This window comes from Siniperca chuatsi, linkage group LG18 (genome assembly GCF_020085105.1).
Source record: "Siniperca chuatsi isolate FFG_IHB_CAS linkage group LG18, ASM2008510v1, whole genome shotgun sequence".
Lineage (NCBI taxonomy): Eukaryota > Metazoa > Chordata > Actinopteri > Centrarchiformes > Sinipercidae > Siniperca > Siniperca chuatsi.
Window position 1 is genome coordinate 744,550 of NC_058059.1, and position 15,893 is coordinate 760,442.

The following is a 15,893-nucleotide window of genomic DNA, read 5'->3' on the forward strand; positions in this document are numbered from 1 at the left end:
TTTGTAACACTTTGATAATTTTTATTGACACAACACTGGCAGCAGAGTAAAACATACATAATCTTTTCTCTAAATAATTCACTACTGTAAATCACAGGACACAGAGATCAACTACTTATATCTACTTTCCATCTCCAGAAGCAGAAAGAAATGTGCTGAGATCATGACAGACAATAAATATTCAGATATTCAGAACATGAAGTACTTCATCACCAGAATCAGTAGTATGATCAGACTGAAACACTGCTGGAATCAGGAAACATACAGTGTGAGGAAGAGTTACAATAAATACAAAGTCACTTTTAACGCTTTCTGTGTATCATTAATTAGCCCATATAATACAAAAAAGATATCATACATATATACACATACAAGACTTGGATAGATGAGGATGTGGTGTGAACACAGTCGCTGTGCTCAGGTCAGTTTCCTCCTGATGATGAACTTTTCTGACACTGAAGTTTATCTAAAGAAGTTCACTGACGGAGCTGAAGCTCAGCTGAACCTGCCAGCAGGATCTCTTCATCAACACCAGAGCTAACGCTACATGCTAAACATATTTAAAGCACCAGACCTGTGTTTTTACTTGTTTTAACCTGTTTACTACGAATCAAACATGCCAAACGTGACCGACGGCGTTCTCCAAGGCACACCATAGTGCTCTCCACCTTTCAGGCAGGAGGAAACAGCTCGCCTGGCTGCAGCTCACTCATAAACATGTTAAATCTAGTTTCTTTAAAGTTAGAATGCTCCAGATGTTCAAGAAATTCATCCAGTTTCTCACAGCATTTATGGTGGTAATCAGTACCAGCCAGTCAATGTATTTAATGTAATTACCTCTCTGTATAGTAGTGTTCATTGTTAGCGACACAGTCCGCCATTCCTACAGGTGATTCAAACTGCTTACCTACGCACAAGGAATTCCCAGAAAATGAGGCCTGACAGGAAACATCCTGCTGCTGCTTCACATTAAAAGCATTCCACTGGTGAAACACAGTAAGTGTGGCACGATGGAAATGTACTGACTGACTGGCCGCTGTGTAAGTGGATTCAGCCGTTGCTCTCATGTTGTAGCTGCTGTTACCACCAGTCACCACAGGAGGCGCCAAATCATCCAGGACTGAAACCTGAAGGATTCTAACTTTAATCTGCACGTTACAGAAAGGTGGAAACTACAGTTTGTGGTTTTACGGGAGTTACTTGCCAGAACTATTTCTCGACTGCGTATCCATCAGTGAAATTGTTATGTGGAAGATATGAGTTGGAGAAAATTGATTCAAAAGGTTTATCTTGTGACATTTTTCCTTCAGAAGTTGAAAAACAACATTTCTGTTTTGTTTCAGTCGACAACCTGAAACTGTTTGTTTTATTTTGGACCTGCAGATTTATCCATTCAAGATATTCTCTCTAGTTTCTATCTACCCGATGCAGATGACTCTTATTTCCTTATTAATTTTATTTTTTTATGGTATAAAATGTGCATTTACTAACAATTCTTGCTGTGCGAAGGAAATGGAACATTATATTTCTCTACCTCCTTAAATAAAGCTGTCTAAACGCTTCATATCTGTAATATTTATCACATCTTTATCTAGATTCCCCCTCTCGCCCCCCCGTTGAATTTATTACTCTTTTCCTTTCTTTCCTTTTTATTTTCATCTATTTATTCCTCCTTGTTTTGAGTCTTAATCTCGAATGTGCTGCTCTTGTTATGAATTGCTCTCCATTTTATCAATAGTAACTTCCTGTACCACAAACCGTCAGTCACTGTAGAAATGAAACAAACGAGATGTAACATGTTGATCAGTGAGCTTCAGAGGTGTTGGTAGGTGGACTAGTCTCTATGCTAAGCTAAGCTAACCAGCTGCCGGCTGTAGCTTCATATTTAGCGCACAGACATGAGAGTGGGATCGACCTGAACATCTGACTCTCAGCGAGAGAGAGAGGCAGCGGAGTTCACTAATGTTGAATCGTTGCTTTGAGGTGGATTTCACAGTGAAGTGAAAGGAAAGCCGAGGCTGACTGCGAGAGAAGAGAGACATTTCCTGAACGCTACAGCTTTGTTAAGTAACTCGTAATGAACGAGCTGAAACACACAAAAACACAGGTTTGGTCCTTTAAAGGTCACTTCTGTACTTTCAGTTCAAACCTCGGAGGGGTAAAGAAACATTTTCACTTCAAGGTGACAAACACATGGCAGTTTAGGAACCATTTAAAAAAACTGAAACACTCACCAGCTTCAGATGGTTTCTTACACTATGATGTTTAAACCAACGCAAAGGAAGAGGAGTTACACCCTATTTAAATGACACTGGGAAGGGTTTAATCGAATAAGCAGCTGAATAAAATAAAACACTTCATACTGACGTTTAAATACCACTGAATTTCAATTATTTAGGTATTTTACTCTGACAGTTGTCTGCGGTTTGATTTTAGGTTTATTAAGTTTCAGTTCATTAGGGTTCACACGTTTCAAAAAACTATTCCAGTTGCTTTAATTCAGTTGGTCAAACTGTGATCCAAAAGTTTACGGAGTCACTTGGACTGGATCGGACAGATCGACTTGGACATCGAGGCTGCTGAGGATACTCATCGATCAGACCTCTGACCAATCGGGTTGCATTCTGTCAGTCACATGATTCAAGAGTCTCATCTGCCTAAAATACAGGAGGAAGAAGTTTCCAGACGTTCAGGTTGGAACTTTTCATCTTGAGCTGCTGTCTGAATTTAACCGATCCTGTTCAGAGTTGGGGACGAGGGCTGGAGACCGGAAGGTCGGCGGTTCCATTCCCAATCTGGGTACGGAAAGTGAACCAGCAGCTCTTGCCCCTCCCTTATTACCTCCAGCAGGGGCCCCTGAGCAAGGCAGGTAAGCCCCAACTGGTCTGGTGGCGCTGCTCAGTGGCCAACAGGTCAGACTGGTTTCGAACAGCGTGTCAGTGAAAGAGCGTTTTGCTTCTCAGTCAAACCAATAAATAAAGGATAAGAAACTGAGCAACGGGATTTTTTCACTTGAAGTTTTAGATCTGAAAATGACAACAAATACATTTGACATGTGAATTTGTGATACCTAAAAAACAAGCAAACCCTAACCATAGGGGTGTAAATGCACCACTTACACGACCTTCTGGAAATTCACTCCACATAAACTTAGACAGATGCTTTTCAAAGTAAAATACTTCAGTGCTTTAAATTCAGTGATATTTTTATTTTGACAACATGAAGTAGTGATTAAATTCAGGTATTCAGTTGCTTTTAAGATTCTAATTATTACAGCTTTTATGTACTGAAACTCAGACCTTCTTACATGATTAGAATTAAATTATTGTCAAGTGAAGACGGCTTAAACCGGCAGCACACGAAACTACTGCTGATCATGTATAAATCAGGGTTATCAATGACAGACAGATAAATAAAACCTGAACATTTAAGACAAAGAATAAAAAATATAAATAAACTCTACTTCCAAGGACCTTCATTAAAGTGACGCGACGCGTCGACATGCAGCGGCAGCAGACGCACATTCATGAGCATGCTCAGACGGTTAGAGAGCGACTCCTGCCACCATGACATGCAGCTCAGACAGGACCGGAAACTCAGAACAATATCTGTCAGAGTTTGCATTCATACCAGAGGGTTTATGTAACTTTTATAGCATTAATATTCCTTCAAAGTGCCTCCGGTCACCTGCAGCCACGCTGGCCATGAAACCTGATGCAAAGTGTTTATGAAGACATTTCCAGGTGACAGATCTTCACTGATACATGACCTGTTTTTTTTTTTTATTACCATGCATCCTGGGAGATGAGGAAGCAGCCTGTGAGTAGTGAGATGGAGGTGGCGTGGTACGTTCACTCCCTGCAGGTGGATGTGCAGACAGCGACGTTCGTGTGTGTTCCAGTTTGTGGCTCCCCTTCAGACTTCTTGTCCCCGTCAGACGTCGTCGAATATTCGGCTCCGAGACGACGACATGGACAGATACCGTCCGCCTGCGTGTCTGAAAGAGCAAAATACTAAATACACAACTGAAAGTGACAACACACGAGTCTTCCTTAACGCAGGCAGGTGGGGTGAAAGAGGTGACGGTTCTGACGCCGACATGTAAATGAAGCATTCTCGTTCTCTCTGAGATGAAAAGATACGTCGTTCAGTTTTTTCTGTCTTTGGCCTGAAACCAATCGGCTCGCTGAGCGCACACGCTGAAAAAGCCTCCGCCGGCTTCCTCGCGCTTCTGCGTTGTTGGGCCCATAGAGCATGCTCAGTAGAGACTTCTTCCTGTTGGCTCCCCAACTTTAATCATACGGCTCTTCTAGACAAATGTTGTCAGACCGACTGGATCAAATTCTGATGATAAAAAGAGCCGTTTCATCACTGCCAGCTGCTGCCTTAAGATAAATCACTGACTGAGAAAACGAACCGGAGCGAACGGACAAGCTAACGCTGCTGTGGCTCGGTCGAACGGCAACATTTGAAGTAACAGCAAGTGAAAACAAAGGGAAACCTCAGTTTGCATCAAGTACAGGTGTGTCTGTGATCTCCCCAGGCAGAGCACGGTCTCATTTTATCATTCTGAAAACACGAGGGGGACGTCATCTTTACCTGCCAGACTCTGCGTCCAGAGGGTCGTCCGTCAGAGTGTCAGCGTTGAAGTCTAAAGGTTCGGCGTCCTGCAGCAGCTCGATGCAGTCCCTCTCTGCCCGACTCCCAGAGCGAGAATATTTCGCCTCTGTTCAGCAAACAACAACTTTATTTGTCAGTAGCAGTCGAGTGTCATTTCTCTTCAGCTTTAAACTACCTTTGTTTTGCTGCAGTATAACGTGACCAGTGTGGACGCATCGGCTGCTGGTGGACTTACGTCTGTTGTTGCTGGGGGTCACAGTGTCTGAGTAACTGGTCTCCTTCATTTCATGACTGCTCCTGTTCCTCGCCGTGTAGTCTTCCCTCTGGTTTCCATAGCGCTCCTTCCAATCCTGCAACACACACACAACACATACACATACATGTTGGTGTGACGCTGAGCTGCTCTGAGAGAAACCCGCTGCTGCTCCACCAGCCGGTCAGAAATTAAACCAGCTTTTAAAGGGAGGTGGGGGGATTTCAACATCACCTGCACCGCTCAGTGATTTGAATCCGAATGTGGGTCATTTTTCACCCCAACCAGTAATAATTACAGCAGTAAGAGTTATGACTCTGAGGAGGAGGGAGGTTTCTGACTCAGATCCACCTCCTGCAGTGTCGTTGCCTCCCCTTCAGCTCTCCGGCTCTCCGGCGCCCCCCCTGAGGAGGCTTTAGTGTCTTTAGTCTGTGTCCAGTTAAAATGAGTTAAATTACTGAGGAGCTCAGTGAAGATTTCACCCCCCACCTCCCCCTGTGATGGGGCTTTAGACAATCAACTGAAACCCCTCGACTACACACAGGTGATCTCCATTTAACTGGTTTTACTACACGGCTTTGTTGAATACTTGATTCTGATTGGTCAATTACGGCATTCTAGTCTGTTATTTCTGAATAACAGACCGTTGCTATGGAGTCCAATCATATCGATCCGCAGAAAGAAGTCCTGTGGCAAAAAAACCTTTTAAAATCATTTTGAAATCAATTAAAGTAATATTTGGTGTCAAATGAGTGATTTCTTTAGTAAGTATAGTGTAATAAGAGGGACGATGTATGAGAGCCGGTCATTACTGCCAAATGAACCCGACAGGGTGATGCAGGACCCCGACGCGAACCCTAACCCTTTGACATTAAAGGGTCGTTTTCTGTTGATCACATTAAATCTACTTCTGATTAAATGTTGTAAAACAAAAAGCATGATGAACTTCCAACAGGGGTGAAAACCTTTTACAGGCTGTCTTTTGTGACACGTTCAGGAAATATCCATAAACTTCATACTCTGCGGTGCTGTCACCTCCTCTAAGGAGTTTTCAGTCGTAATAATTTGTCTTGTTAAGCAGAATATCTCAAAACTAGTTCAAACTTTCCAAACATGTAATTTGATTCAAATGAACGTAGAGTCTCCTGGAGGAGGTCTGCGCTCTCTGAGGTGTTACTGTTTTTACTCACTCTCCGTCTGTTCTCGCCATCTTCAATCCTTTGTCGCTTCCTTTTCTCTGTAAAAAGAAAGGTGATTCTTGAATGCGAATTTACGGTTTAACCTGCAGCATTCAACAGGCCACGTGCTAATGTCCTGCGCCGTATCACTGACTGCTATCACAGTCTTACCCCGTCGGATCAGCTCCTTGCCCTCGTCAATCAGGTCAGAGGTCATTTCACTGTCCCCGACAAACTGCTGGAAGCCCAGAAGATTCAGGCAGCGAGTCCCCAAACTGAGGAAAGAGTTTATTACACATCTGCAGCATCTGCTCACTCCCACTACGGGCCCTTCACTGGTGCAATAACCAGCACAAAGCAGCAGGTCTTAACGTGAAGCTGTTTATATGATTGTATTAGTCCAACATTATTTCAGTCATCACCTCGCACAGTCACATCATAACGTAACTGATGTGACACGGCAGCATCGTAATACATTTCAAGAATAAAAGATGAAACGCCACATCTGTTAGAAGTTGAATACAGAATACTGAGTTATAAATTATACTTTATTTTGCTGTAGTTCATAAAATCAGCAGTTTGCAAGCGATTCAGTTTATTATATTAAAAGGAAAAGCAGCAAACTCTCACATTTAAAAACCTGGGACCATCACATGTTGTCACACGACCCGAACAACGAATCAATTATCAAAACAGCCGCCAATTCATTTTCTGTTAATCGACTAATTGTTGCAGCTCTACTCGTCACGCAGACGGGCAAAGGCGATGCCACGCGGTCGGAGTGCTGCTTGTGCTGGTGGTTGCGCAGCCATTAAAACAGAGCCATAAATCTTCTAGAGAGGGAAAAACATTTGGAGACACTAAAGTATTTAGCAGAGTTTGCACTTGTCTCACCTGAAGTAGGTGGCGATACACAGGATCACTATCAGCATGGGGTAGTAGATATAGAAGCCATTAGCAATAAAAGACAGAACACGCATCGATCCCATGATCTGGAAAAGACAAGAAGTCAGACAAGAAGGCGCTTCGCAGCCGACACTGAACGGCCCGTATCACAGTTAGTTGTGTGTTACTGAAGGTGATTTACAGAGGTGTAGGCGGTCTGTTCCTTCTGCTGGTGGGAGATGGCAGAGTCCATGTGGATCAAACCCAGGAAGTTCAGACACAGAGGAGGCGTTAGACGACAGAACAGCCTGCAGAGTAAAGAGTCGCAGTCTGCATCATATGTTCTTCACCTGTCCTTCCTTAACCCTTCACTGGAAGTTTCTTTCCTGACCTTTATATTCATGTGTTTTTATTGGGCTTTCATACATTTACATATCATTTCAAAGTTTCCGTATCCCACCCCAACACACAGAAACACACAGAAACGCACAAAAAGAAAAAGTAAAAGAAAGGTTGTAGTTACCGGTTACAGGCATTAAGTTAGATTTCTTTTATTATAGACATTTTATAGTAGACCAGGCATGGTTGCCAAATTCTGGCTTTATTTATTTGTAAGGAACAGCTGCTGAATTTAATCGCATTTGGCTCCTTTTATTTTTAGAAGATGTGGAAAAGGTGTCGCTTTAGTTCGCCTGCATATTAAGGATTAAACATGTGAAGACGCTCCAGTAAAAAGACCATTGCAGTCCTTAAAGTGTTCACTTACATGCCGCTGAACTGGAGGCTGTACGCATCAGTCTGGTGATGGGAGGCCAGGTAGTAGTAGTTGAAAACCCGAATGCGGAACACGGTGGAGTAAACGCAGGTACACAGGAAGAAGATTGTGATGAAGCACGCCATCTGGTGGAGAGAAGTGACATCACAGACCGGTTAAAGTGGAAATCCCTCACAGCCGGACTGCAGGGACCGTGAGAGTGGAGCGAGCAGAGGAATGAATCCTGAGAGCGGCCAGTGCTGACTGCAGGTGAACGGCTTAAAGCTGAATCTGTTTTATCTGCTAGTTAAACCTGGAGGTGTTTAGTGACTGAATTCAGAACTTAACATCATTTCCAAATCATTGCCGAATTCTTCTTTGAATCAGATTCAGTTTTGTGTTCAGGTGAATACATCTGAACCGTAAAGCGTTTCCTCCTTTAGCTTTGTTTGTTTGGGCAGGTGAGATGCGACATTTCAACTGCTTTCAGTGGTTACATGGCAACTGACACTTCAAACCCTTTCAGGCCTCTGATCTTCACCCTTCAACAAAAAAACAAACATCTTCAGCTCTACTACAGTGTTCATTCACAATTTACTCCAACTGCTTTCAGTGCTTACACATCAGTGGACACTTCATCTTCATCGACACTGACACCGTTGAAGATTCAGGTCGCAGTTCAAGCACTTTCACTTCAACTTTACTCAACGGCAACGCTTAAACTGAGACTTCAACTTCTTTCACTCCTTCCATTTTAACGGTCATCACTGTTAAGCGTTGTGAACTCTGCCCCAATAGTTCCCGGGCCATCAGAAAGCTCTAGCCCTTCTCTGGTGGACTGTCCTACAGTAACTAAATTGGCTCCCTGGTTCTTCCGGTTGTTCCTGATTTCATCAAGAGGTTCTTGGTCGCCTGGGAAAGCTACTGCAGTGGAGACACCCTAACAGACTCTTGATAAAACTACATTAATTATCAGCAAGCGCTGCTCCCACTCACACTGTCTGCTGTGGTTCCTGGTCCGTCTGTACAAACAGGAGTTTGTGGCCACAGAGTTCAGAAACAAGATGAGGGCAAAGCTTCGAGTGGGTGATGAAACCAGCAAGGAAAGAGTTCACTGTGGCTTTCAGTTCAGAACCTATCAGCAGAGACAACTGGACTGACTTTAACTGTAACAACTACGTACGTTGTCTGCGTGTCTCACCTCGATGTACAGGTAGTTGTAGTCTCTTTCGGCCAGCTGGATGAACACAGCGAACAGAGAGAGGACGGGCCGGGTGCTGAAGAAGGTGCACTCAGACCAGACCACGGCCACGCTGAACAGAGTCAGGACCACCGACAGCAGCCGGTAAAACCAGCACTTCAGGAGACACTCCCAGTACCACTCTGTACAACCACACACACACACACACACAGGACGTCACTGCAAGGCTCAAAGGTACTTACCACTACACGAACCAGTAAAATGATCCAATATTAGATAAAAAAGTCCAAAAACTGAATAACTATTTGTGAAGCAGAACTTTGTTTTTTCTTCTTCCCAGGGCCCCTCAGATTAATCTGGTGACCCTTTGGAGGGGCCCGAGCCCTAGGCTGGGAACCACTGGACTAAACTAACTGTATATAAAGTAGTTAAAACGATCTCCATCTTCACCAACTACAACAGTAAAATTAAAATGAAAAATGCTGCTTAAATACATTGATGCATCAGTAACAATCTAATAATAATATAATAATAATACATCATTTTACTACAACGTTTGAGTACTTTAATACTTTAAGTACATTTTCTGTACTTTTACTTAAGCAGTTACTCCTTGTAATGGAGTAGTTTTCACAGAAGTGCAGGATCAAACAATAGCAGGATGTCCAATAAAACTTAGTCAGTAGTCTGTTTGTCCTTTTGTCTGTTTTCACATTATTGTTTAGTTTTTGGTTGTTAACATTGTAAGTTTGAGTTTTTGTGCTTTTGTGAACTTCTGATTGATAGTTGTGGGTTATATCTTATTCCACGGAAGGTCATGAGAACTCATTACAGTATTTGTAGAAAAGGTCCGCCGGCACTAATGCCTGATAGACCCGAGGACAGGGACCGGAGGCCCGGTACTCAAACCCACCTACAGTCGACGTGTACACGTATCTGCTGAACCAGCCCGCTGGCTCAGAGGACGGGAAGCTGTGGACAAACTGGTGGGCTGAACTGGTCTCGTTCTTGGCTACGTCCTCCAGATGGATGGCCTGCTGCAGCAGGATCTGCCACTGGACACGAGTCCTGTTGTGTCTCTGAACCGCATAGATCACCTGGACACACACACACACACACACACGGTTCACCATACACAGCTGGAATACACAACTGGGATGAACTTTACATCATTCATGAATAACAATGACATTTTTGAGAAATTTCAATCTGGATTCAGATCTCAGCGTGCTAAACGAAATGCCCCTCGGCGGGTTAAAGACCCCGTGCTCGTGTCTGGTATTACTGGACCTTAGTGCTGCATTTCATACGACGGACCACCGCATTTCGTTTACTCGTGTCGAGATGAGGGTAAGCATCAACCCCTCAACCACAGAACGCTCTCCGTTGGTTGGTACGTACAGCATGACACGTGACTGGGTCCTCCCAACTCCATCCAGCTGATATGCAATAACCTCTACTTGTTAAACCTGTAGCTAGAAACCAAGATCAACTCAAATAAAACTGAAATCCTTGTTATTGGGCCCCAACACATCACTAAACAAATACTGCCATCTACTGGTAACCTGTCACAACTCATCAAGCCTGTTGCAGGAAACCTCGGTGTCCTGTTTGATGGCAGTTTATGTTTTGAGCAACTTATCACTGAGCTCGTCCAATCAGGTTTCTATCACCTCAGAAACATCGCAAGAATCTGATCTATTTTAAATCTTAGTGATGCAGAAACTGTTGTTCATGCTTTTATCTCCTCACGCCTCGATTACTGTAACAGCCTGTTCACTCGTCTTAATCTAAAAACTCTGACAGACTGCAGACTGTACAGGACTCAGCTGCTCGGCTGTAAACCAGGACCCAGAGGTGCGACCACGTCACACCTGGTTCAGCCTCTTTACACTGGCTCCCTGTTGGTTTCAGGACTGATTTTAAGATCTTGTTGATTACTTTTAAGGCTCTTCATGGCTCCAGACTGTATGTTAGACCTTGTAATCCCTTATGAACCTTCACGTAGTCTGAGATCTTCTGTCAGGGGTCTCCTGTCTGTTCCTGAGTCCAGGATGGAAACTAAGGGGGACAGAGCTTTTGCCATCAGGGCCCCGAGGCTCTGGAACAACCTGCCCGAAGACATCAGGCTGTCTGAGTCAGAGTCTTCGTTTAAGTCTCGTCTCAAAACACATTTTTATCTGGAAAGCAGATCCTGATTTTACCTGAACTGGCTGCTTATTTTATGTATTTTATTTCTTTATATTTCATCATTCACTGTGGTGTTTTATTTCTCCTGTTGTGAAGCACTTTGTACTCTGTTTTGATAAGTGCTCTGTAAATAAAGTTTTATTAGTATTATTAAACCTGGGAGTCCCATTTGACTCTACAACTCGCTTTCTCCACTTCACAAATATATCATGACCTGGAGACAGTTGTCCAGGCTTTTATCTTATCCAGCCTGAGCTACTGTAACTCGACCTCTTCCTGCTTAAGCCACAGTTCTCTTTCTCCAAAATGTGGCAACGAGGATCTTAACCAATTCGAGGAAGTGTTTTCTAGGGCTGCAACTAACGCTCATTAACATTACTGACTAATCGGTTATGTTAATGATCTTTAGTTGTTGTTCGTTTGATTAATCGTTTAGTCGCCCCCCCCATCCTCACCTGTTTATGAAGCTTCACCAGGCTCTTCTCACTGGGATACGTGTTTTGTTTGTCATCAAAGTCCTCGTAGTCGTCCATGTTCCTGCCCATCTTCTCCTGGTAATCCACCGGGCACTGAGAGGACACGTCAGATCAATCTATCTGCTCTTTCACATCTGATCAAAGAATCATAACGGAGTTGATAAAAGCTGTACTCCACTTACTTTTCTGAGAATTGTATCGATGTACTTCCTCAGCGGATGGTTATACTTGACGGATTCACTGACTTTTCTCACCTCCTGCAGCAAACCAGACTTCACAGTAAAAACAGTGAAATGAGCTAAACTTCATTCGTTACAGTAACGTCCACTGGCTGACGCCCACCTCCATGACGTCCTCCAGGTTCTCCTCTGCATCTGCCTTCTCCGTCATCAGCTTGGACGCCTTGAAGTACGTCTTGATGAGTAAGTGTCCGTGCCGCGAAGCGTTCCAGTAGGAGCGAGGGATTTCCACCAAACCGTAACCGAGCAGCAGCACCAGCAGGAACAGGCCCCAGGTGTTAGCTGCTGTGATCCCGATGGTCTGCAGCTCGTACCTGAGTCACACAGGGAGGACAAACCCAAACAGCTGTCATTTCCTTTCCCCTAAACCCTCGGCGGAAGGTAACCTGTGATTTATCACACTAGCTGACAAGCGCTGCATGTTTACTGCTGCAGATTAAATCTGACAGAAGACAGTTTTAGAATTACAATCAGACTTACAGTTTCTTTGCTGTTGGATATGAGTAACAAGCTTACTTTCCATGCAAACTTCATATAATAATATGATCCAACACTAATAATAATCAGCAGGTGTGTCCTCAACTCCAGTCACATAGTATAAAATATATATATATATATATATATATATATATATATATATATATATATATATATATATATATATATAATTAAATATGAACGTGTGAACGTCCTGAGCCGATCTACAGGCTCCTGATTCGGACATGTCCAGGCATTCTGTGATCAGTATCGCCCGGGTACTGGCTGTGAAGACACTGAAACATCTGAGCTCAGCAGCTCACCCGCTCACAGCTCTGTCCTGCCAATGAGCAGAGCTGCTTTAGTTTTCAAAACTGTGGTTTGGCGTCTCTTTCAGTGACATTTAGCGGGAGAACTTCTACACCGCTGCTGCTGGTCGAAAACCTCAGTATTTTCGTAATGCTCAGGTCGAAGAGAGTCGGTGTAACTCCTGTCCAGACTCACACTGAAATGAAATATTATAGGAACCCTCAGGAAAGCTGTGATGCAGGTTAGAAATTCTTAAAGCTGCTCAACGAATCTAAACTTCTTTCTTACTTTACTTAATGCAGGCCTAAGTGTGCACTATAAGCTGTATATTAAATATACTCAAAATAAATACTGGATCCTAAAACGCGGTAAGGACATCCATAAGATCAGTGACCTGATAATGTTAGAATCATACGGAGTATAAATAATCAGGTTTTTAGGCTCCATATCACATCCTAGACATGATTAGAGCCAGACTAGAATAGGACTAGTGTGAACATACTAATTGACAGACTAGACGCAGACGTTTAGTGCAGTAAAATATCACAAGATCAGTCCCCTCAGGGCACCGCTGGATGTCCAGACCAGGACACCAAAATGACCAGAAACAGCTCCGATGTCAGGAAACGTGACAGGAAGTGTTGACTGCCAAGCAGCTCTTTGTAAAACCTCCAGTTCCTTCCTCAGTCCACCCACCAGGAGAGGTGCCACTCGGGATGAACAGCCACGTATATGAGCAGAGAGCCGAAGATGAGCAGGTAGGTCCCGTAATAAATAGCATTCTCTATCAGCGCTGTTTTAATCTTCCCAGTGATGGAGAAGCCTCCAGAGCGGGCGTAGGACTGCATGAAGGGCAGCAGCAGCCTGAAAGCACAAGTCAAACCTTCAAACAACATCACGTTATACAAATACAACGAACCACGTATGTTCGCGGTCTGTGTGGTAGATTCATACGGACCATGTGAGACACTGGGACGTCCAGTACACCACTCTCCAGAACACAGGCATGATGCCATCAGGGATGTAGCTCCACGGCTTGTAGCATGGCTGCGGTGCGCTGTTATAGAGAAGAAAGAGAGAAGGGTACGAGCAGTGAGACTCGACACAGGTACAATACAGTACAAAGCTGAGACCGGCGTTATTAACAGGCTGAGGCTGATTTAGGGGGCCATCATAAACCTGTCTGTCCTCCTGGCCTCCCCACAGGGGAACAGACTGATTTGACATGAGAAGAATCGCAAATTGGGTCATTCAGTGTTTCCTGGTTTGTTAAACTGCTTTTATATTTAGTGATCTTAGAAAGGCCGACACTTTACCTCTTTTTATCTGGTATAGTGTTTATCTCGTGTTTTACCCGATGCTGCTGCTTCGTGTTAATCTGACGCCATTTAATTCAGACCTGTCAGGGCTTCCTGCAGTGGTTTATAGTAACGCTACAACATTTTAACAAATTATAATATTTAGCTTACTAAGCTTTTCAGGGCAAACGAGCAGTGGTGCTACATCACACAGCAAAGGAAACGCATTTAATGAGTGAGGAGATGCATCAGGATGTGTCTGATTCAGCTCAGCAAATAAACGATGAGTTCGGAGTGTTTACAAGTTGTGGAAAGTACAGACAAATGACTCAATCGGTCGTTTTAATTAATCAGTTTGTTTGCTAATTGCCGGCTGGTTGACATATTTTTACCACCTCTGCTAACCAACTTCCCTGAATACCAAGAACATGATGACCCTGTCTGTTCTTTGCTTTTCTTACTGGGCCTCTCTAGTATTCATTGCCTTTAGGAACACATGACGAAATGTAATTGTCACATACTGTATGGGTAACGGGCAGATTTTCAAGCATAAGTCCTGCATGCTCAAACTATTTCAGCATCTCGTATACCCAAAAAAAGTGCTTTTCGTGACGTTATTTGTTGCTAAGTTAGATAGCATGAAACCTTCCCAAGCTATCTGAACTAAAGAAGAAAACAGCAGCCTGATTCAGTCTTTTTCTCACTGTAACATCTTCCAGACTTAAACACGCGCGATGTGCTTTAAACCTGCACCCTGGCAGGACCTTCTCCCTGTTATCTGCAGACTTTCAGGGCCACTGATGCCCAGATGAACATGCAGTAATAACTGAATAACATGACACACGTGTTGTACACTAACCTTTTAGTGGGTGTGACAGATGCGTTTGCTGCCGTGTGATTGGACGGTAACGGGCTGACGGTGGGAACGGAGGTGTGCTCCTCGTGGTCTATCTTACACTGCTTGTAGATGGTCTGTAAAGAGAAGATAAAGACACACACACACACACACTTCAGGTGTTTGTTGAGCCTCATGAATCCGAGTGACAGACGTCTCCTCTCAGTACTGACCGTGCTGACGTCCAGAGGTAAAATAAAGACGATGAGGAAACACAGATACCAGGCCAGCAGCGTGCCGAACAACACCATGCGCTGCTGCTTCCTGAAGTCTCCATATCGGTGCAGCAGGAACAGCGCCAGGAAAAACACCACCACGATCTCGATACCCAGAGCAGCCCCACTCATCCCGCCGCGCTCCTCTCAGCAGCCCGACAGAAACCTGCAAGAGACGGAGCTCCGTGTCACGCCTGTCCGGTTCACTTGGTCCGGATCAGGCGAATAAAAGGCACATCACGCTGACTTTTTACTGACGAACCAATAGGAGGAAAGACGGAGTCACACTGACAGACAGGTAACTCACTGACTGGACAGTTTTGGTGATGTCATCCTGCATCATCAGGACCCCGGAGAAGCCCCCGAGTTGGATCTCATTTTGTCACTCGAATCACTGCTCTGTTTTTTAGCTGCGTCACTGTACACGGGGTGACGCAGGACAACAACATGGCTGCAAACGACCCGAGTCTCGTCTCCGATCGCTGAACTACAAACTAACTGCGACGGAAACACAGCGACCGGTTTCTGTTCTCAGCTCCGGGGCTGAATGTTAGTGAAGTCGACTAAAATACTTCATAACTGAACTATGCGCAGGACGCACACTTTTTCTTTCTCCGACTGTGTGGAAATCTGATGTTTTCACATCACAGATGATCGACAAAGGCATTCAGACGCGAGCCTCGTGCAGCCGTTAGAGGAGTTAGTGTGAAGCAGCTGCTCTGCAGGTGAGCTGGGCTGTGACTGGACGGAGGAGTGAATAACAACATTTCTCATAATCATAGGTGAGGTCCACAGAAGAAGAAGAAAAGATTTATTAAAACTATCTATAGATAAGAAAAACTATGAAGCCCTAAAGTTAACGCTGACCGATACGTCAGCCCGGCTGATTTAGCAGTCTGGCTC

General features: G+C 44.1%; 1 protein-coding gene across 3 annotated transcripts in view; it reads right to left on the bottom strand.

Annotated features, from left to right (window-relative positions):
- Window positions 1-15,893, bottom strand: part of lmbrd2b (LMBR1 domain containing 2b) — a 24,222-nt gene continuing 8,329 nt past the window's right edge. For 2 of the 3 annotated variants that reach the window (XM_044173559.1, XM_044173557.1), the window contains exons 2-18: window positions 14,949-15,156; window positions 14,740-14,852; window positions 13,541-13,639; window positions 13,279-13,446; window positions 11,900-12,110; window positions 11,740-11,814; window positions 11,537-11,650; window positions 9,805-9,988; window positions 8,892-9,073; window positions 7,703-7,836; window positions 7,139-7,244; window positions 6,946-7,043; window positions 6,223-6,326; window positions 6,064-6,110; window positions 4,856-4,970; window positions 4,600-4,726; window positions 1-3,997 (exon numbers count right to left, since the gene is read on the bottom strand). In XM_044173559.1, the coding sequence (XP_044029494.1) occupies window positions 3,934-3,997; window positions 4,600-4,726; window positions 4,856-4,970; window positions 6,064-6,110; window positions 6,223-6,326; window positions 6,946-7,043; window positions 7,139-7,244; window positions 7,703-7,836; window positions 8,892-9,073; window positions 9,805-9,988; window positions 11,537-11,650; window positions 11,740-11,814; window positions 11,900-12,110; window positions 13,279-13,446; window positions 13,541-13,639; window positions 14,740-14,852; window positions 14,949-15,122 (2,115 nt within the window). In that variant the 5' untranslated portion in view covers window positions 15,123-15,156 and the 3' untranslated portion in view covers window positions 1-3,933. The remainder of the gene's footprint in view (window positions 3,998-4,599; window positions 4,727-4,855; window positions 4,971-6,063; window positions 6,111-6,222; window positions 6,327-6,945; window positions 7,044-7,138; window positions 7,245-7,702; window positions 7,837-8,891; window positions 9,074-9,804; window positions 9,989-11,536; window positions 11,651-11,739; window positions 11,815-11,899; window positions 12,111-13,278; window positions 13,447-13,540; window positions 13,640-14,739; window positions 14,853-14,948; window positions 15,157-15,893) is intronic. The other variant, XM_044173560.1, reaches the window with a different exon arrangement.